The sequence below is a fragment of the Perca fluviatilis genome, chromosome 9 (genome assembly GCF_010015445.1).
Source record: "Perca fluviatilis chromosome 9, GENO_Pfluv_1.0, whole genome shotgun sequence".
Taxonomy (NCBI): Eukaryota; Metazoa; Chordata; class Actinopteri; order Perciformes; family Percidae; genus Perca; species Perca fluviatilis.
Genome location: NC_053120.1, coordinates 27,775,067 through 27,798,800, shown reverse-complemented (window position 1 = coordinate 27,798,800; position 23,734 = coordinate 27,775,067). Strand labels below are relative to the sequence as shown.

At 41.4% G+C, this 23,734-nt stretch overlaps 1 protein-coding gene across 4 annotated transcripts in view; it reads right to left on the bottom strand.

Moving 5' to 3' along the window:
• Window positions 1-23,734, bottom strand: part of ncanb (neurocan b) — a 173,160-nt gene that overhangs the window by 34,055 nt on the left and 115,371 nt on the right. For all 4 annotated transcript variants that reach the window (XM_039811768.1, XM_039811770.1, XM_039811769.1 and 1 more), the window contains one exon: window positions 4,939-5,052. In XM_039811768.1, coding sequence (XP_039667702.1) covers window positions 4,939-5,052 — 114 coding nt within the window. The remainder of the gene's footprint in view (window positions 1-4,938; window positions 5,053-23,734) is intronic.

Sequence of the window (23,734 nt, the reverse complement as noted above, 5' to 3'; positions counted from 1 at the left end):
AGCAGGACGCACTCAACAATCAGTCTTAGTGCTGGGATAAGAAGAGAGTGAAACAACTGGCTGATGTCTCCGTTACTCTAATCACAATGGCAACATTCATTACTGATACAGAACTGATGAAAAAATAACTGCAAGAGGAGGGATTTGGTTGTTTCGCACAGCTACAACTACAGTGACAATTACTAAATAATATGAAAAATGCTGAAAACTTAATTTAAGACAAAAAGAACATCATCAACTTGTAAAGCTCTCGAGTTTCAAAGTGTGTTACAGACAAAAAACTGCTATAAACCAACCTGATCAACAACAAAAACAAAAACTTGTGTAATGTAAATACAACTGTAAAATTTGTAGAATAACAAGCCATTTTCTTCTATCTCTCAGGACATTTGCTGAAGGACTTCAGCCCTGTCAACGTACAATTATTGACTCTCAGATGGGATCACCATGGTAACAGGCCAGAGGGCGCCTGCAGCGGACCGGATCTACCCATCTATCTGTTAGCTTACGAGTCAAAGCACACATCTGGACATGCACAAACACACACACACACACACACACACACACACACACACACACACACACACACACACACACACACACACACACACACACACACACACACACACACACACACACATTCAAGAAGACACAGTAAATGAGATGGAGAGAACCGGACCACTTTAGTGAGACAGGGACCAATTGGATGACATTTAAATGGATGGAAGCCTCGGTGGAACAAATGATTTGATTTCCAGCGTTCAGACCCCCTTCTGGATATCAAAGTGAGATCACGACGAAATGGCAGAGCGACGCCTGTTGCGAATTGCACTTTTCACAGCTGAATCCTGTTTTTCTGCGAGTGCGGAGCAGCGAGGGATAAAAGTGACAGGCAGACAGAGACTTTAGATCTACATAATCAGACCTGCTGTTCCCAATCAGGCATTAAGGCAGCAGCGCAGCAGGAGAGGAAAAGTACGCGCTGTGTGTCAAATGAGAGGCTCACACTGGAGATGGGTGTGTGTGTTTGGGAAGGAGCGGAGGGAAAAACACACATTTTAGGATTAACAGGCAATACTGAAGGCTGTCAAAATCAAACCTTGTGAGACTCGATCGATAGACACTCTAATGATCTGCCTTGACTTAAAGTAGCTGCACATTTAAGGTGAAGTTTAAAACACAGTCAAACACAGCACCACAAACAAAAAGCCTCTGTGGGTTTTAAAAAAAAACTTTTTTTTCTTGTGTATGTATGATCTGCACCACAGTAGAGGCATGCATATTAAAGAGGCAGCCATGAAAAGAATAATTTGGAAGCTCTGTTAGAGCCTGCCAAACCTACTGCAGTTTCTACAGCATTCAAAATGTCCTGCTTTGGTCTGCTGCTTCTGTCTGGCTTCGCTCTCTCTCCTCTCTCTATCGATTGCTCTGCCCTGAGCCACATCAGACCACAGCAGAGCAGTAAAAAGCAGAGAGAAACACAGGAAGCCAGACACATAAAAAAGACAGGCATTCAAAGTCACAACTCTTCTAAAAGTTTAGCTCAAAGGTCACGCTACACCCGTGGAATCTGGCTTGGTTTAATGCAATTCAGAGCAGTCCAGAAATTCTCCCGTTCTCTCACACTTCTCCTAAAAATGTATCCTTTGCTAAAACCTCACGGTCTCTCTGTCTCTCCAACTATCTTTATTTTCATTCTCATGTTTTTTTGTACTATTTTAAATCTTGTGTTTTAAGAGATGAATGATTTGCAGTATTCAGTCAATGCATTGCTAGTTATACAGTCCCTCCAGAAAAACGCGATTATGCGATCGCATAATTCAAAGCCAAAGTCTGCATATTTATGCGGGGCCGCATTTTTTCAAATACGCCGCACTTTCATAAATTGCCGATTTCCGCGCAAAATATGCGGGGCTTGCATGATTTCATAATCATAAAAAAAAGTCACATATATCTTAGCAGAAAGTTGAAAAATGTTGCGTTTACTTCACACAAGAGCAGCCATTTTCCCCTGTTGCCATGGGAACTTTATGAAGTGACGTAATTACGCCACGTGAACATCATCGAAAAGCAGGTGTTGGGGGAATCACTTTTTTTCTCTTTTTCATCAAACCGCAGTTTTTGCAAGTTCCCGCAATTTTTGCAAGTTCCCGCAATTTCATCGCATAAAATTGCATAAATATCCCGCATATTCCATCGCATTTTTTAAGAAAACGTGCAACATAATCAAGGATTTTTGCCCGCAACAATCACAAAAAAACTCCGAATTTTTCTGGAAGGACTGGTTATAAAGGAAACTCCAAACTCACACATTTATTTACAGTGCCTTGCGAAAGTATTCGGCCCCCTTGAACTTTTCGACCTTTTGCCACATTTCAGGCCTCAAACATAAAGATATAAAACTGTAATTTTTTGTGAAGAATCAACAACAAGTGGGACACAATCATGAAGTGGAACGAAATTTATTGGATATTTCAAACCTTTTAAACAAATAAAAAACTGAAATATTGGGCGTGCAAAATTATTCAGCCCCCTTAAGTTAATACTTTGTAGCGCCACCTTTTGCTGCGATTACAGCTGTAAGTCGCTTGGGGTATGTCTCTATCAGTTTTGCACATCGAGAGACTGACATTTTTGCCCATTCCTCCTTGCAAAACAGCTCGAGCTCAGTGAGGTTGGATGGAGAGCGTTTGTGAACAGCAGTTTTCAGTTCTTTCCACAGATTCTCGATGGATTCAGGTCTGGACTTTGACTTGGCCATTCTAACACCTGGATATGTTTATTTGTGAACCATTCCATTGTAGATTTTGCTTTATGTTTTGGATCATTGTCTTGTTGGAAGACAAATCTCCGTCCCAGTCTCAGGTCTTTTGCAGACTCCATCAGGTTTTCTTCCAGAATGGTCCTGTATTTGGCTCCATCCATCTTCCCATCAATTTTAACCATCTTCCCTGTCCCTACTGAAGAAAAACAGACCCAAACCATGATGCTGCCACCACCATGTTTGACAGTGGGGATGGTGTGTTCAGGGTGATGAGCTGTGTTGCTTTTACGCCAAACATAACGTTTTGCATTGTTGCCAAAAAGTTCGATTTTGGTTTCATCTGACCACAGCACCTTCTTCCACATGTTTGGTGTGTCTCCCAGGTGGCTTTTGGCAAACTTTAAACGACACTTTTATGGATATCTTTAAGAAATGGCTTTCTTCTTGCCACTCTTCCATAAAGGCCAGATTTGTGCAGTATACGACTGATTGTTGTCCTATGGACAGAGTCTCCCACCTCAGCTGTAGATCTCTGCAGTTCATCCAGAGTGATCATGGGCCTCTTGGCTGCATCTCTGATCAGTCTTCTCATTGTATGAGCTGAAAGTTTAGAGGGACGGCCGGGTCTTCGTAGATTTGTAGTGGTCTGATACTCCTTCCATTTCAATATTATCGCTTGCACAGTGCTCCTTGGGATGTTTAAAGCTTGGGAAATCTTTTTGTATCCAAATCCGGCTTTAAACTTCTCCACAACAGCATCTCGGACCTGCCTGGTGTGTTCCTTGTTCTTCATGATGCTCTCTGCGCTTTAAACAGACCTCTGAGACTATCACAGAGCAGGTGCATTTATAGAGGAACTTGATTACACACAGCTGGATTCTATTTATCATCATTAGTCATTTAGGTCAACATTGGATCATTCAGAGATCCTCACTGAACTTCTGAGGAGAGTTTGCTGCACTGAAAGTAAAGGGGCTGAATAATTTTGCACGCCCACTTTTTCAGTTTTTTATTTGTTAAAAAAGTTTGAAATAGCCAATGAATTTCGTTCCACTTCATAATTGGGACCCACTTGTTGTTGATTCTTCACAAAAAATTACAGTTTTATATCTTTATGTTTGAGGCCTGAAATGTGGCAAAAGGTCGAAACGTTCAAGGGGGCCGAATACTTTCGCAAGGCACTGTAATTTCCATTGTATGCCTGCATTCACCATTAGTATATAAATGTGTCTTTATATCCTGTATCAGTGATATCAGTATTCATTTTTATTATGAAAAACAAAAAAAGCAAAAAAAGAAAATCTGATTTCAAAAAATTCAATAAGTCTTAAATAAATTTTAAAAATACTTTTTTCAGCAATAGTCTTTAACCATTTAATCAGATATTTCGGCACACAATAGGAAGCATATTGTGCACTTCTCTCTATTTCTGCCAACTGCCAATGTCACAACCCTTGTTTACTTTGGGGACATAAAATCCAGGTACAAATAGTTTTGAACGAATCAACTCCTTTAAAAGAAATCTAGGTATTTTATTTTTCATTGAAATGGTCAAAAACCCAAATTATCAACCCTAATGTATACAACAGCTGTTGGTTTTCCTCAATGTTGTTTTCCACGGACATGTCGGCCATGTTTTAATGTAACGTGCAGTTTGTGAACAGCCTCCTCTGTGGCCCCCCTTCTCACAGGGGAATTCCACTAATGAGAGAGAACACCAGCTGGACGAGGTGTCCTGTATAAACCTGATACATTATTCCAAAGGGCTTCCCTCTCCATCACCCACCTCTTTGTCGACATCCAAAATCCTCTTCCTCCCACTTCCACATTCTCATTAACTCCATCTTCCTCAACCTTGTTGTTTTCTCTTCACCTCTGTCCCCACATCCTGCTCTTCTAGCATAATTTTACTCTGCTGTGCCTCATGCACCTTTCCCATCCCTTCCCCCTCTTTATCTTCATTCTTTGTCTCAACATTCTCTGCTATCACTGCCTTGTGTTCCTTATTTATCCATTTTTCCTCCTACTACTCTCAGTCATTTCCTCCATCCTCCATCTATCTACTTCTCCCCATCCTCTTCTTCCTCCTCCTCCGCTCTCTGCTTCCACAAAACACACACCCCTTTGTCGGGTGAAATGAGAAAGCAGTGAGAGTTTTTCATCCACATCGTTACCTTTCTCACAAGTAGCTCCTCCGTAGCTGGGCAGACAAAGACACACAAAGGAGTTGATCTCATCGATGCAGGTTCCTCCATTCTGGCATGGATTGGACTGGCAGTCGTCAATGTCTAGAGAGAGAGAGAGAGAGAGAGAGAGAGAGAGAAAGACAGGGGGCCAGATTATGTAGATGCAAACACACACACACACACACACGCACACACAGCACTTTCCAGACGCCTACTTTTTAAGCAACCTGCCACAGCGTTTTACTGCACAAACCCCGAGAGATCAAACTTTTGGAGAGATTAGAGGTGTTTCTGGGAAAGTTATAATTAAATTGAATTGATTGAACTCCATCAGAGAGCGGTTTGAGATGCACTGAAGCGCATGATGCTAATTGCAATGTGTTTGCAGGACGTGCTGCAGTTCTGCAGGAGCGAGGGAGAGTACGGCGTGAGGTGTAAGGTAGAAGGAGAGAGAGAGACGTGGAGATTAGAGGGAGGAAGACATTCAGATGGGTGAGCTTCCGATGTTCCACAACAACACTGCCCACATTGATGCACAAAGCCGCTAGCTAGTAACTACAAAAAACTGTGTAAATCAATATAAAAAAATAAAATTTTGATATGTGCAAAAATGACCAAAACAATGCATCAAGTCATACAGCATATTTAATGTGCTATGTCAAAAACAAGGCTAAATGCTTGTGCACAATGTACACACTCACATGCAAATTCAAACACACACACACACACACACACACACACAAACACACACACACACACACACACACACACACACACACACACACACACACACACACACACACACACACACACACACACACACACACACACACACATTTCACAGAGGTGTCACTGAGGTGAGAGTTCTCATTCTGTTGAAAAGGTGGTAACTGTATTTCTCTGGCTGATCTGGGCCTGGGGGCAAAATCATTAAAACTGCAGCTGGTATCCCACAATCCACCGCTATCACAACAACCAAGTGAGTCCCTGGGGCAAGAGGTCATGGGGTTGGAAGTGAACGGAGACTGGGGGAGGCAGGAGAAAGTCTGAAGGGTGAGGAAAGGTGTCGGGATAGAGAGATGCTCAAAAACATAGAGAATGAAGGAGAGGTAATGAAAACAAGTGGAGAGGTGATGCAATGCTACGACTTTGGGAAGTTGGCAAGTTTCAGGGTTGGATTACAGGGGCTTTGCAGGCAGACAGCGTTTGGGGTGGAAGAGTCTGTTTGGATAAAACAGCATGACAGCTTCATTGCTGGTTCCCCCGCTTTGGGCTGGCTGATATTAAAGGCTGAATTTGATGAAGCAGGTAAAGACCTAGCCAGAGCAGTTAGAATGAGATGGCTTTTGTGCTGGTTTAGTGTATCGTTGTATATCCATCTATATGGGGTGAAAAAATTAATTATAGAGAAATGGAATAACAGAGAGAGATAGGAAGAAAGTCACACACAGCCCAATCATTGATTATTGTTTAGCTTTAAAGGTGCTGTACTTGAAATATTGAAAAAAAATTGGTGGTGGTTGAGCCGCAATGGTGGGGGGGTAGCACTGCTAGCCGCAAGCTTATAACGGCAATAGTGCACCCACTGGCTAGATAATTGCTGCTGCGGCTGGACAGAGACAGGGAGGGTCTGATGAAACATGCTGTTGAATCCAACGTGAATGGAGCTTGACCCATATTAAAAGCGAGTTATAAAAAGTCAGCCTCTGATGCTTCAATTTAAATTTTTGTTGTTTTTAATCTGTCTCTTGTAAGTCCCCCAACTTAAAAAAAAAAGTTCAATACTAAATTACCTTTAACCTTGTGTTGTTGTTTTTTTATTGTTTTTTTAATTTTTGACCAAGAGCTCTTCTTATAGGATCTAATAGTTTGGAGATACTTACCTCTAGATTGACATCAGTAAGGATGGATACCCAACCCGAGCCCGACGGGACCCGACGGGTTCGGACAGATATTTAGAACTGATGTTCGGGTTATGTGGGTAGCCAATGGGCCTGTTTCACTTGATGCAAAGGTTCGTTTTTGTGATTAAAATACATTTAAAATATTACCCTAACATCCGTCTTCCTGTGTGCAGAAATTTGTTTATGTAGCTGTGACAACGAAACACGTGCATATTAGGCTATTAAATGAGATTTTAACTGTGTCGGGCTCAGGTCGGGCTCGGACATAAATATCTTAATGCCTGTCGGGCTCGGACAGAAAAATGCAGCCCGATCCGCACTCTAATAAATACCATCAGTCACAAAGTAAACAGTTGTTGACAGACTGCAATATTATTGATAAAGCCAGAGGTAACCAAATGAAAAGGCAGGGATGATTCATAATAATAATGAACTGCATTAGGTGTCCTGTGCCAGCCACGTAAGCTATGTACTGTACATCATGAGCCTTTCTTACAGTGTAACATTAAAAGTGAAAAATTAAAACAAACGTTATTTGAGATCTTTAAAGGGGTGATAGAATGCAAAACTGGTTTTACCCTGTCATAGTTGAAAACGACAGTTCGGTGGGTAAATAGGACATACATAGAAGCTCAAAATCCCATTGACACCCCTTTACAATGAAAATCTCATATTTTGAAACTGCCGCTGAAAACGGGCGAATCTCAACAAAGCGGAAAGCTTACGTAAGCATCCCAAGACCTGTACCTTTGTCACGCCCATGGGTGTATTAAGAGAACGGTCACGCCCCAACATTTACATAAGCTACACAACTGACCTGAGATCAGGTAGTCTTCTGAATCTAGATCGCGCAGATCTCTGCTATTCCATTACAAAATTCACATCTGAAACCTTTTTATGCGAGAAATCAACTATGTAGAGGTCAAATATGGGCCGTTTTACGAAAATTGATGTCTAATTGCAATTAGACAGAGCTCCAGGGCCTGCAGCTCCCCTCTTCCTGCTAAATGCCCCGTGTGTGTGAGTGAGAGCGTGGTCAGTGAGCTTGTTACGCCAGCAATCTCTTACCACAGGTTCCAGTTAATCTTATAATGTGTGTAATTATAATGTGTTGCGTTATCAAGTTAAACGATCGGTGAAATAAACACCTCTTGTCCGCGAGTCTCATTGATAGAGCCTGCGGCTGGATGGAGCTAGCTGGCTCTATCAATGAGAGCTAGCTAGCCTCCTCTTAGAATTCCTCTGAAATTCACAAAAATTTATAAAATTGAAATCGGACACCATTGTTGAGACCTTGGGGTAGAGGTTATATAAGTGGCGTGACGAAATTCAAACTGTAAATATACTCGAATTACACCGAAAATGAAGCTTACTATCAGGTGATTTGTAGCTACACATAGCTAGGATTGAAGGGACAGTTGCAGCTAACGAAACCCTTAATGTTCACAAATATTCATTAACTTGAAATCGGACACCGTTGTTAGCTTTATAAGACCTTTAGGTAGATGTTGTATAAGTGGCGTGACGAACTGTAAATATACTCGAATTACGCCGAAAATTAAGCTAACTAGCCGCAATCTGTACACATAGAATTGAAGGGACAGTCGCAGCTAACGAAACCCCGAGCTAGTGTTCACAGAAATTCATTAAATTGAAATCTGACACCATTGTTAGCTTTGTAAGACCTTGGGATAGCTGTGATATAAGTGCCGTGACGAAATTCAAACTGTAAATATAGCTACTATAGTTATACCGAAAGTGTAGCTAGCTAGCAGCGATCTTTTCCCACTGTATTGAATGGGACATATAGCTAGCTAGCTGCTCCTCCTAACAAAAAGAGTGACGTTCATAAAAATGCCTTACATTGAAAACGAACACAACGTTAGCTTTGTAAGACATTGGGGTAGATGTTATATAAGTGGCGTGACGAAATTCAAACTGTAAATATATTATAGTTATGCCGGCAGCCAGCCACGGAGCTCTGGTAGTGCAGTATCCACAAAGGGTGACTTTGCCCTGGGTATGGAGCCCAGCAGGCTGCCGCTTTCTCATCAGACTGTGTGGAGCTCCTAAAGTCCGACACGTCTTACCAAATTTGCAATTAGCCATACATTTTCGTAAAACGGCCCATATTTGAGCTTTATATAGTTGATTTCTCGCATAAAAAAGTCTCATAAGTGAATTTGGTAATGAAACATGGCAGTGTTTGGAATATGAGATTCTGTCGCTTCTCTAATGTGTGTGTATGGGGGATTCGCTCAACCAATCAGCGTGCGTCTCTAATGTGTGTGTATGGGGGATTCACTCAACTAATCAGCGCGCAGCTCATCTAAATATTCATGACCATACCATATTTGCAAGAAAAGCTCTTGTTACAAATAGGTCCAAAACACAGGGATGCATAACCGTACGTACACACTGCTGCCGACTTGAGCTTCTAAAGATACCGGAAGTCATTCATTTTCAATGGAAGCTGGCTTCTCTCAGCTGCAAGGAGCGTCAAATCTGTCGGCGTCGCGTTTTGGGCGTTTTGAGCGTCCAGAGCGTCAATCAGAAAGTTGAACTTTGGTCAACTTTATGGTAATGAGCTATGACGCGGTCCAACCAACGGCAACAACCAATCGGAATATAGACATCCTTCGCGCTGGCTGATCCCAGAGAAATATACGATGTAAACTTTTGTTCCTACCAAGAAATTAGTTCTATGAAAATGGAGGAAAATCCCATAATCGCCGTTGCTGGGTTCCCCTATCATTTATGATATGACATTGTTTGCGTATAGGGACCAGTTAACGTTACCTGCCGGTCACATGGTCTCTAAACAGTCCGCTCATGGTGAAGTCCTGCACGGATCAACAGCTGGCGGCTGCTCGCTCTGCCTGCATTCTGCTGCGGTTCAGCGGCTAACGAGCGAGCTAACTGCTAACAGACACCGCCGCGACCAACAAACGATACAAATTCTGTCATTATATATGCAATTTATAAAAGGTTTCTAGTGTCAGTGTGTTGGCCGTGCTGTGGCTGCTTGTGCTTTTTCTTCAATCGTGTGTTGAACATGATTGAAAGTTTTCAAGTTTTTTTTTTTTAAGTTGCAATTCACCACTGAGACCCAACAATCACCACTGAGTGAAAACATCACTCTTCAGGATTATTGGTCAATTGTGACAGTTAACCTCCATCAAACAAGGGGCCCCAGTCTCTGAGCTCCTTGGCAGTGAAGAGAGGCCACGCTGGGTTAATACTGTTAAATGGTGTGATGTTGACATTAAAGGACAAACAGCAGTATTTATAATCTTACCAGGCATTCAATTTTAAGTTTCAATTTCAAGCTTCAACCAAGTCATTGAAACTTGTCTATGGCAATTAAACAGCCTGCAGGAGTCCAGGTGTGATGACATAAATATAAAATACAGAGCAGGTCCAATTTTTTAGAAGAAATTATATATATATATATATATAAATAAAATAAAAGTACACACAAACATATAATTTCATTTTAAGTATATCTGGTGAAAATAACAAGTACTGCTGGACGAAACAGAATGATTTGACCCAAAACAATCCATATTAAATAGGGCTAGATGAATAGAGACCCCTGAATGAACCTCTGAGGAACTCCATAGAATTAAAATAGGATGTATGATGAATGATAGACACTGGAATCCCTCTACACTGTGAACCAACAAATGAGCAGGTACAGCTGTTCAAAAACAACAACCAAAACAGCTACTGGGCCTAATATGATCTAACATCTGGCTTCATTAAGCACTGCAGCACTGGGTTAAGGAGCGGAGGAACCTCCTGGATTTTAGGATCACTGGGGGTCAACAAAGTACAGCTCTGAACACCAGCTATTAGAGGGGCTACTGTAGGCAGGTGGGCATTGTCATGGGAACCAACATAGTGGTACTCAAGACATTGGCAGCTGACGTAGACTGACCTTCACCTTGTCAAGTTTACAGATGCCTGAAGAAATTCTCAAAGGTGGTCAATATACACCAAAGTAATACTTGCAGGCCAACCCAAGGTAACTTAATTGTATGAGATGGGCATTTTCACTTGCAACCAATCAAATGGCTGGCCTTTGTGTACTTAATAACTGGAGCTCAGGCAACATGCGATTAGCAGTTGCGGAACAAACAGTAGCATCAGATTTTGGCATAAGCTTCACTAATGCGGTCTTTGTAAAGACAAGAAATTGCAATACAGATATGCCAAATATGTGTTTAAGATCATTTGGAAAAGGTGTCTTTAATACATAGTTTGTTGACCAGGGAGCACTAATAATTAAATGCCGTACACCATGGTCACAATTTGACAAAACTCAAGGATCATCGTCAAAAATGTTCATTTATGTTTTGTGTTTATGTACAAAAAAAGACGAGTGGTTGATTTGATTTATGAGATTTCTTAAACCGTAAATATGATTGGTTGGGCTACAATTAAAACACATCTGTAACAATCTTAACTCAAAGGTCCACATACAAGCTTGTTTTGGCTTGTTTTAAACAGCATCCTGATCAGTGGATGGATGCTCTGTTGTCACTGAGATGTCATAACGTGACCCAAGTATGGAACTTCAATCACATTACAATAGGTGGCCATATTGGAGATGTCGTAAAAAGCTCTGAGGAAAGCTATAAGGTTGAGAATTAAAGATTTGTTCCAGACATGTTTTAAGACTTTAATATATAGCGTGATATGGTTTTTCAGCAACAAAAGTTTATATTAAACGTACAATATGTAATTTTCTGCCGGTCTCTCAATCAAAACAATGGATGTAAACACGGACTTTTGATGATGTCGTGCAGTGGCATTATGGGAGTTGTAGTTTAATACAATTGCCGATTAAAATATATCTGTTCACGGATAGGTTTATCCATTACAGTTTTATCCTTGTTACGTTTAGTAACGTTTATTCATGTCATTCTGATAAAATAGCTGCAGTTTCCCCCCCATAATTACGTTTTCTTGATTCAATTTGTATTGGTAGCTAATGTTAGCTAGCTAGTTGACCAGTTAGTGAGCTAGCAGGCTAACATTAGCCAGCAGCTAAAACCACAATACCACAATATATTTCACCTCAGTGTCACTTTTTGGTATGTTTTCAGCACCTGGGGGAAAAGGGTTTGTTGTAACATTACTCAACACCTCTGAGAGACTTAGCTACATCGCGGGTGGGGCTGGGTGCCAAGTATCTCCAGTGCCGAGCCGTAGCCCCGGAGATACCGGCCGATGATATGCCTACATCAATAGGATGGCTGCCGGTTGTTGCTTTTGGACTCTTCCCAACCTTCACTTTTTGTCCACAGGACAGTCACCATTTGTGGGTCAAACGTAAGTGTAAAGAAGACCGCTAAACGCAAAAGGGGGGAGAATTTCAGCACAACACCACGGCCAGTCAGACTCGGACACCTGGGGCAATATGGTCTGTTTTCCCGACGGAACACACAACTTTCTGTTACTGCTGTTAGCATCGTTATCACCCGGCGCTGGAGTTTGTGCTGGCTGGGTTTGGATTGCTTTAAGTTTATAATAGTGGCTGGCTGCTGGTTAACTGTGGATGTGTCGTGTCCCCCGGGCTGTTGTCTGCTTTCATCCCGACTTAAGTCCCCTAGGCCGGTTACACACTGGATGCGTCATGCAAGCGTGTCAGCTGCGTGGCGTGTCCGTTTCTATTTCGGCTCCCATGTTAACAGGTTAGAGCTTACACACTGCCTGCATGACACGCACGTCTCAGGCGCGTACCTGCTAGATATAGAACCGGCGCCTATTTTTCACACGACACGCAAGCGTGTTGGAAGCGTTTCCAGACAAAATAGAGTAGGAAAAGATGTTTATATGTCATTTAGACACAAATACATATTAATAAATGACATGTTGATGTTTGAAAGTCTCTAGGTTTTGATATAAATGCAGATATAAATGTAATTAAAAAAAAAAAATCAATTATAATAATCGATTATAATTATAATTTATTATAATATAATATTATAATAAAATCATAATATTGCACCTGTCAATACAGAACGAAATATTCTGTAGCCTATTTTGCCGTCAATACTGCCGCCGTTGTCTTTGCTGTAATCAAATCAGTATATATTTATGTTTAACATGGTATTTCATTTTATCAATGGGAAACATAGTGTACATGTGTCCAGACAAAGCTAGCAGCAGCAGCAGCGCGTCAGACACGTTTCTGGTGTGTAAAGACAGAAAAATCCATGCAGCTAACATGCAACAGAAACGCCACGCTTATGAAGGTAAATATGGTGCAAAACGTGAGAGCTTGTAGAATACAATGTGAGAACTTGCAGAACAAAAAAATTTAACTTGTATGTTAAAATTTGCACTTGTAAAATAAAAATTTGCACTTGTAAAATAAAAATTTGCACTTGTAAAATAAAAATTTGCACTTGTAAAATAAAAATGTGCACTTGTAAAATAAAAATTTGCACTTGTAAAATAAAAATTTGCACTTGTAAAAATTATTCACATTTGAAGTCACAAAAAGAAAAAAAACATGAGAGCTTGTAAAAAAAATCTGAACTTGTAAATTGAAATTTGCACTTGTAGAAAAAATATTCACAAATGTGTAGATTGATATTTGCATGAACACAATGACAGCTGCAAACTTGTAATGCAACATTTACTCATGTACTTTTTTTTACTCAGGTTGATTTTCCATCACAACCACAACTCAGTGATTACAACCTCTCGAATCTGTCACTGTGTGTCGTCTCGCATCACAAAGAGGCGAATCTGCGCCTCGACTTTTGCAACACTTGTTGCGATACATTTGGTGCAAAACTAATTTGTACCTGTGGACTTAGGCTGTGGAGCTCTGATCCAACAGAACGGGGAAAGCAGGGTTTCCCGCTGGAGCTCCGACTGCAGGTCGAGGTCGCGGCGCAGCTTTCTGGCAATAATAGCGATGTTGCTCCGCTGGCCGATACCCGCTGGTGACGGTCCGTCTGCAGGACCTGGAGCTCACCGCCAGTGTTTCAGTTTGACTGTTAAAAAGTGTTAAGATAATTAAAAGGTATTTATTTAGAATCAGGCTGGTTGGTTAGTTAGCTAACGCTAGCTTGCTATTCAACCAGGCTTCCATGCGACATAGCTAAATAAGCCGGACAGAGTTGTCCCTCATCTGGCGATAGAAACCCTGCTTTCCCGTTCTGTTGGATCAGAGCTCCACAGCCTAAGTCCACAGGTACAAATTAGTTTTGCACCAAATGTATCGCAACAAGTGTTGCAAAAGTCGAGCGCAGATTCGCCTCTTTGTGATCGGAAGGCGCATACAGTGACAGATTCGAGAGGTTGTAATCACTGAGTTGTGGTTGTGATGGAAAATCAACCTGAGTAAAAAAAGTACATGAGTAAATGTTGCATTACAAGTTTGCGCAGCTGTCATTGTGTTCATGCAAATATCAATCTACACATTTGTGAATATTTTTTCTACAAGTGCAAATTTCAATTTACAAGTTCAGATTTTTTTACAAGCTCTCATGTTTTTTTCTTTTGTGACTTCAAATGTGAATAATTTTTACAAGTGCAATATATTTATAATATTATTTGACACATTTTTACAAGTGGCAAATTTTATTTTACAAGGTGAAAATTCTTATTTTACAAGTGCAAATTTTTATTTTACAAGTGCAATTTTAACATACAAGTTAAATTTTTTTGTTCTGCAAGTTCTCACATTGTATTCTACAAGCTCTCACGTTTTGCACCATATTTACCTTCATACACGCTCACGCCACGCTCACGCCACGCAGGCAGTGTGTAACCGGCCTTAGCGGCTGGGAGTGAGGCAGAAACAACAGGGTGGGATAGCTGGCTAAATTAACATTCGATTTGCCTTCTATCTATACAGCTAGCTAACGTTAACGCTAACGTTAGCTGGTGAATGTAATCGTGGGTTAGCCCAGTGCTGTTTAAAACAATTATACTTAAAATAACTTCATGAACGTGTTAAACGATGTTGTAACCTTATAATGTTAACGTTCCCCACCGAGCATTAGCATGAGCTAACTCTAACATAGCACGTTAAGTTGGATCAATCGATATTGAAATGTATCAATAAATAAGATCTCTGCTGTATTACTGTGTTGTAAGTGGCATGTAATCAATGACAAAATCATGCTTTATGGCAGAATGCAATTATTTTTATTTTATTTTTTATTATTTTTTCTGTGACATTGTATGATTTACGATTACTCACGAACGTATCATCTGGGTGGCCGTGTTTTGACGGAAGTTAGAGTAACTAGAGGGGTCAAAGGTTTTATGATGCCACTTAAATGTCCCGTGTCATTAAAATAAAATAACAGATTTCTCTGGGTTTGAACGTTGTTGGAAACATTTAGGATAGTGTAAGTACACAACTCAACACAATATATGACATAGGTATAGTCATTTTTAGACATTTTAATGCAGAAATGTTACATGTTGTACCTTTAAATTAAGAATCTATGAATATGCAAACATTGCTCATTTCATTTACTACTGGACTCAACGCCTACATTACTGAAAAGTCCATTCTCAGTGTATGTGCACTGGAGGTTTCAAGTTTCCACATCACACTTGTTTAAGTTGCATACTGTACCACGGTTGGCATTTAAACCAAAATCATGCTCACACGTACACATCTCAAACTGTGTGAGCATGTGTTGCTGTGTAAGCAACACATCTCAAACTCAACCCTAAGAGAACAGACAAACTTTCTCTACTCAGCAGATAAATGTGTCAAACTCTTCGCATACATCGCTCACACATCCAAGTGAAGTAAAAACAAGCTAAACATTTTTGAGAGGAGGGGGACTTACATGTTCATGCTAAATCTAAATAACTGATAAAATGATATTGTTACCACCGTGTACCATATGGCCGTGACAACACATTGTTCCTTATTGTATGTCGCTGTCTACCTCACCTCTACTCAAACGGAGCGTTGAGGGCCAGAGCGCAGCAGGCCGGTCCACTCAAAGCCCACTCAATGTACACTCTGCCAAACTGGCTTAATGAGAGAACCATCCAACTTAAGCAGGTGGCAGCGTGTGTGTGTGTGAGACTGCATATGTATGTGTGTGTGTATGACTATCTGGCTGGCTCCCCAGTACAACAAAATCAGGCCTGGGCACTAGTAGAGTCTCCAGGGAGTCTAGGAGAGCAGTGCTCCACTTATCTTCTGGCAGAGAAATGGATGGAGGGACGAACAGGTGCCAGCCACCGTAGTAATTGCTAGGTGCAGCAAACACTATACGAAGTCTAGACGAGCTTTTCTTTAAGTCATTTGAATCTGTCAGGAGAGGCCGCAAAATGCATGTGAAAAGTTGACGTGACTAACCTAATGGCTGAGGAGGATTAAATGTGGTTCATCGCTGATTGAAAAACACAGTTTGGGTGGGAATGTTTGATTGCAGGATAAATATGTAACCCGCTCTTGTTGTTTATCCCCGCCTCTCTGGGTGTATCTAAGGATAGCTGGCAAGTGTGAGGACGGAGGATGGGGAAATAGAGATAGAAGAATATGGGGGAGGATAGTGAGAGAGCAGCCAGACAAACCGGGGGTGGTGTCGGTTGACAGAATATCTGGAGGCTTACTGCAGGCATGTGTCGAAACCAGGGTATGAATAATTGAAAAGGGACAGGAAAGAGACAGAGAGACAGAAAGAGACGGGAAGCAAACAAAAATCCTGCGAGAGAAGGCCCTGGGTCAGCCTTTCCCCATTTCCCCTTTGGGATTATTTGTCAGTTCAATAGATCAGATAACATTTCTATTACCTGTGTACTCGATCAGAGCTATGCCCAGCCCAAGATCAACTCCATCACCGTCCTGTCCTCCCTGACGCTACAGGAAAGGACGTTTCTGAGTTTGCCACCTCTGGAGGGTCTTTTTCTACTTTACAACAGTGAGATTTATGCTTTCAATTTACGCTCCGGCCACAACGTTTGTAAATGCTCAGGCCACATAAAAAGTAAACAGCTCTGCAATCAGCAATTTAATGGTTAAGAATCATTGTGGCTTTGGCCAGGAAGAGTCCAGCAGAGAGAGAGAGAAAGAGAGAGTCCACTCAGATGGTAATAAAGGCTTGGACAGAAGAATCAATATTTCAGCCAAGGACTGGCGTGTATTAAAACATGGTATATTATTTTAGTGGTCTAGTAACTCTGCCATAAAAAGTACCGCATGGTGATACTGTATACCTGGAAGAGAGGGAATGTTCCACACTGTAACTTTCTGCTGGTTGTGGTGAACTGATATTTGAAAAGGACAAACTCTAAAAGATAATAACATCACAAACTACACATTATATACAGTCTATTTTACCAATGAGGAAGTGGAGACAACAGCCATTGTTAAAATAATGAGGCAGGATCCGGACTAATAGTGGCTGATTGTCCAAAAGATTTATGAGGCTTCTTTATCTCCAGATAAAAAAAAATATTCACTTTAAATCACACTTTCTAAGTAACTATTAGAGAATCCTGAGGGGTCTATGGATTAATTAGAAGCCCACTTTAGACACAACATAGAAGCACCACTCAATGGATTTGAAGCCTTTTGGTAATTTCTTAAACCACAAATTCCTCCTCGAGTAGCATGAGACGTGATGAGATTTTGTCTGAGCCTAAGCTCGATAAAATCAAGAGTTTTTCATTGAAGTTACAAGTAAAGATCAAGAAATTCTGACATGACTGGATTATGAAGATTATAAAGTCTACAATTGAACACCAACTATTCTTGCATTTCAGTGCTCAAGTGACATAAATGAGAATAGGTGCAGTGGTTAGTACTGGCGCCCCACAGCAAAAGGGTTTGGGTTCAAACCCGCTGGTAGACTTGGGCCCCTCTGTGGGGAGTTTGAATCTTCTCCCTGTGTTAATGTGGGGTTTTCCCTGGCTTATCCGGCCTCCTCCCACAGTCCAAAGACATGCAGGAGTTCTGCCCATAGCTGTGAATGTCTTTTTGTCAGACGCATTCTTAGGGGCCGTCCACACTGAAACGTTTTTTTGTGCAAACGCACATGTTTTGCATCGTTTGGGCCGACCGTCCAGACGAATCCTGCAAACGCACTTTTTTGAAACCTGGTCTCAGGGTGAAAAAATCCGAAAACGGCTCTCGTTTGGCTTCGTATGGATGGTGAATACAAATCCGTATTGATGATGTCATCGCCACACCCCTCTTTTACACCCTCTCCCACGGCCGCTGACGCACACAACTGCGGTGAAGCTAAGCGAGCATGTCCCATCTCCATGGTCAAACCAGCTCACTTCATCTAAATACTGTGTCTCTGCTCCCTGACCCTTCCCTCTGGATTCAACACAAGATATATTGCTAACGTTATGTAGCCAACGTTAAACATCGCTAAAGTAGCTGACCGCCCCAGCAGCGAAGTAACGTTAACGTTAGCTGCTATGGCTATCTGTTTATAAAGTGGAAGTAGATTACTTATCAACTAGCTAGCTAATCTGTCTGCTTATCAACTCCCTGAACGGATTATAGGAACTTTTACCATGGCTTATTGTAGAAAGGCTACTGCAAGAAAAACGTATAGATTATTAAAAAGACATCATTCAGGGATCATTGATGTTCGTTTGACTGCCGATGTTAGAGCTAGCGAACGTTAACGCGTACGTTAGCTCGCTGCTAGCGCGCTGCAATCATGCAAAATAAAAAGCAATCCAACAGCACATTATACAACGTAAACAAAGACACATTTTCTGTGCAGCGCTTTTATAAAATGAGCAGTGGTGAAAGTTATTATAGTCCACGGATGTATTAAGAGAAAATGATAATCTAGCTAGTCATGTTATGATGGGAAGTGGAAGTGACTATGCTCTTCTTCTCCGTTTTTTGGTGAATTTCTGTAGCAGAAACAGCGCCGCCTATAGGTCTGGCATATGAAGTAGCGTATTGAGTCATTTACAAGTGGATTCGTGTGGACGCAACTATTCTTGAAACGAATCCAGGGAAGACGGGTAAAAAAAGATCGTTTTGGTACGTGTAGACGGGGCCTAACTTACTGAAAACACATGTTTGGTTTTTAGCGATGGCTGGTGCCTGGGTACAGCTAGCAGAAGGCAGGACATGACAACATCCAAGGGTGAAGAAGAAGGGTGATATACCCGAAGACTCCAACGAAAATGTCTTGCTGGAGCAACATGGCATCATGACTTTGCGTAAACATACACGCCACTTTCCTAAAGCCAAATGGCGTGTTATCTGTATATTTTTTGAGCTATCCACTTGTATGTCTACGCTGTATACAGCCGATGTCACGAGAACGTGCCGTACTGCCGCGAGAACGTCACACACACACAAAAAAATGTTGGGTTTAGGAAAAGAACATTGGGAAAGGCTTTAGTAACACAAAAAAACGACAAAAACGCGACGGTGACCAACATCACACACTTAGGACAACAATAAACGGTTGGGTTTAGGAAGGCTTAAAAAAAACCGTCAAAAATTTACACGTAATGTGGGTCAGTGCCACTGGCAATGGCAATTGATAAACACACTAAAAAGCGATTATGCGTCTTGATAACACGCCAAAACGGCATACGAATTGGCATGTCATACATACGCCACTTTATGAGATCAGTCTGCACTGGAGAGACGTCGGAATCCGGAAACTTTAGAAACTGATGCAGATTACACAGCGGTCAGGTAGCCGATTAGTGATTTGGTCATACGTAACTGAGTCTCTTGCTGTTCCTTGAATTTGTCTGATGATTTGGTCGTCGGCTCTTACCAACCAAGGTTTCGGAATCTCGTCGGCTCTCCAGTTAGACATTTTTGTTGCCATCTTCGTGTAAATCACCGTTCTTCTTCGTCAATGTTGCATTGTTGCCTCCTTCTGGAGCTCACCCATTACTGTATCATCTTCACATCAGATCATTTTTATTAGTCCAGAGTCTCTCAAGAAGTTAAACAACAATTTTCCTCCTTTTCCTCTCCCTCCACACCTTCTAGGATACTTTTCAATTTTCCTCATTTCAGTTAACATCACTTCTCTTTTTGGCCCATATCTCCTACATGCCACAAGTATATGTTGTATCATCTCTGGGTGCTGGCACTGCTCGAACTGGTCAACTTGACCTGTTCCCTCCTTCCCTCCTACCCCTTGAATGTGAAGTACTGTAATCAGAATCAATTGCTTTCTCCTTTTTTTCCGTACTGTTGCCATTCCTGGTTTATTTCTTTTCACAACAATACTATACTTTTTCCTTTAGATTTAGATAATGTTATGTTTATCTCTATGTGTCTCATTTTAACAATGAGTCTCTATATATTAATATTTTACAAGGTTGAATCTGTTCAATCCACTGAACTGCCATCAAAATAGCATACACCTTTACAGTATACACAGTCAGGTATTGGATGTTCTTTTGCGAAACTCGATATTCAGCCCCTGGACTACCATAGCTGCTCCTGTTGCATCAGCTGATGGATCCTTCGACCCGTCAGTGAAAATTACAAGATGCTCCCTGTACCTTTCTTTTTCACCAATTTTGTGCGAGCTGCATGATAGAAATGTCATCAACACGCCCACTCACTTGCTGTGAATTCCCCGGACAATGACCTGCTGTATTCACACACAGCCTCAATCCGACTATGTACTAGGGAGCTAGCAGGGCTTATGCCCAGTCCATATGATTCAGCTATTTGTGTTCTTACATACATACTAGATATTTTCAGGGTTGCAGTGCATGTATGAAAGGAGCTTATGTGTCAGCCCAGAAATAGTCTGGTGACCTGTCCAGGGTGTCTCTTGCCCAAAGGGATCGGCTCCACACCCTGTGACCCTGAATAGGATAACCAGTTTCAGATAATGCATGGATATTGGGTCGGTGAAATTAGGTCAGAAGTCAATATATGGATACCAGGAACACAATGTTACTTAGGTATTTAGTTGCACAAAGAAAGCCTTTTCTAGTTCACTGATGACAACCACAGTCTGAAATGTCTGTATTCTTATCTGTGAATGCATGAAATAAATCCCGTCTGACTTCTTTTGGTCATCTTTTTGATTCCGTAGCAGTAAGTTGTTTTGCAAATGTCCTTTTCTCTGCTCCACACACTCATACATATTCACCCACAACATCAAATAAAAAGAATGTCAAAGCGAGAAGCATTTGGGATTTTTTTTTACTTGGCATTTGTTGGCTCTGACACAAAAATAGCTACAATTTCCTCTGCACAAGTCTTAAAAGGTTCATTCTGAATGTGGTTTTAAGAGAAAGTGAAGATGCCGGCTACCCAGTTAAAAAGCCAAAACTACTACAAACATTCATATCGAAGGTCAAGATCGCAGCCATTGCCTGTCAACCTAATGACTGTAAGAGTGCTGGGAGTAGTGAAATTCAGTACTAAGTGGAACTTTTTATTTATTTATTTTTAGAGCCATTTAATATTTGGTGGAAATTTCTGAAGGAGCGAGAGTCCTGTTTCTGAAAATGTCTTAGGCGTAATTGCTTTGGCAAATTGTGAATAACCCTGAGAAAAAGTGCTTCATTAAGCGAAAAGATAACCAGGACAGCAACAATGTGTGGATTGTGTTGTGTTGATTCCTCATGCAAGTACACGTGTACAGATACACAAGCAAAGGAAATCTCATTATTCGCTCTATATGATCCATCCGCGCCAAACTTCTGTAGGTGGCAAGCAAGGGCATTTGAAAGCCAGCCAGTTTGTCCCAACAGAGTCGGAAAAGCACATTTTTCTCTGTAGAGTAAATGCCAGCCGTACAGATCAAACAGCAGTCTGATCAATTACACAGAGAACCTTTGAACCAGTAAATGCCACCTGGAGAATTCACATCTGACAGGGTGCTATGGAGGGCATGAAGGGACTACATTAATGCGGCAGGGGAAGACTTTTTGTCAGCTACATAGTAGAAAATGCACATTCATGCAAGCAAACTTCCAATTGCTCCATCTGTGACACCTTTACAAAAACAAACTCTAGCAAACACACAGGGTAGCAGTCTGCCACCTTATCAACCAACAGCAGTGACAGATCTGGTCACTCTTTCTACATTCGCCTAGTTGCCACTGAACCACAGCAGACATTATGTAAAAATAAATTGACATGACATCATGTAAAATGGAGGCTTTGAAATGGAAATGTTTGTCACACAAAGGTTTTTGCTGAAAGGCTCTTTGTGTTTGTCATCCTTCATTGTGCGGGACCCTGGATGATTGACTTCCTTTAGCTAGCTGAGGGGCATTGACATTTCCATGCCCTTCTACATAGACGGATACCTTTCTATTGAACCGCCGTTCGTCCAAACAGTATGCCCACTTAATGGAACATGTTGTGTCAATAACTATAATGCTGGTGTGTACAGCAGCGTTAATGAGCATCAAATGTTTATTATATAAATGTGTAACACACCATAATATACCCTTCCCTTGTAGCAGATGTTTAATAGTACAGGAGTTCTTGTGTGTAACTGCCTTGTCCCACAATTAGTTTCTTCTGCTATCTCAGAAAAAAAAGATGCTAGAGCAGTCCAAGCATAAGAGGTTTGGGAATAAAGTCTAACAGGTGTTAATTTTAAGCTTTTCCCTTACAAGTACCTTCCATATGTTGTTTGAGTTTCTAGCCAACAATAACTAAAGAATTACTGTGCTGTTATTATAGAATTAAAGGATTATTATATCTTTAGAGAAGATACTGCGTGTTGGGCCTCGCAGAAGGTCCCTCCATGTTCGTCCTAATCTCAGAGATACTTGATCCGTGAACGTGAGTTGAATTCAGTTTCTATAAAGTGGCCATAAAAAGGAAATAAATCCTACAAAATGATACCATTTCACAACGCAGGATTTCCACTTTTATCAAACCTTTTCGTTAAATTAAATGTGATATTTCTGTTTAGCAAATAGCAGAGAATGGTTAGTAAAGTAGTTTGAGTCTTGTGTGGATGCGTTTGTCTGTGTGTGTGTGTCTGTGCTAGCAGTATACCGTAGTGTCCCGAGTCCCTGTGTTTGGGTGCGGATGGATTACAAAGGGATCAGGATCAGCAGAGAGAAGAGGAAACAGACAGACTACACAGCAGCTCTGGTACAGCCCAAGGCTCTGTGCTGCTCTCCAGAGAACTCATTGCAACGCTGATCAACCTATCAAGAGGATCCAGCATTTGGAGAAAAGTCCTTCATCCTGGGGTTTCTGGTGAAGATAGAGAAAATGTTTCATCCCTTTTCCTTGGCTGAGATGTTAGAATGAGCGGGGATATGCTACCTCCCCACTAGCCCCAGACACAATTACATCTTGAAGCTCCGACGATTGTGCTGAGAGCGGCGCGCAGGCAACGATCCAAATTGTCTGGGTTTACGAGATCTGAAGTGAGCCTTAAACCTGCCTTGTAGACGTTTCCAAAAATCACAAGGCGACATGAAATACAAAAAAGAGTCATCTTAATTCACATGTTGCAAGGTTGATATGTCAGTATGCGTGCGTCAGAGGCGTGTGTGTGTGTGTGTGTGTGTGTGTGTGTCAATAGTGTGTTTCTGACAGGTCCTCGCTTTGGTTGACAGCGCTTCTGCAACATTCATAACAGCCTGGGAAAATGTAATGAGGTAAAGTGTCACAACATCTCACATCGCTCTGCTAGCCCTCAGTTCTGACAGTCTGACTTCACTCACTGACGCTATGTGTGTGTGTGTGTGTGTTTTGTATGCACTGGCTCCATCTTCAGTGCCTGTTTATATTTCGTGTGGGAAGGGGCCATTGGCCAGGAAAAAGAAGCCAGGGACAGGAGAAGCCAAGCAAGCTGCCACAGTGCCACCAGTATCATAAAGCCTCGCTCTCTATTTCTGTCTCCGTGCAGAAGGAGAGGAGGACTTTGAAATACCAGGAAATAAAGAAT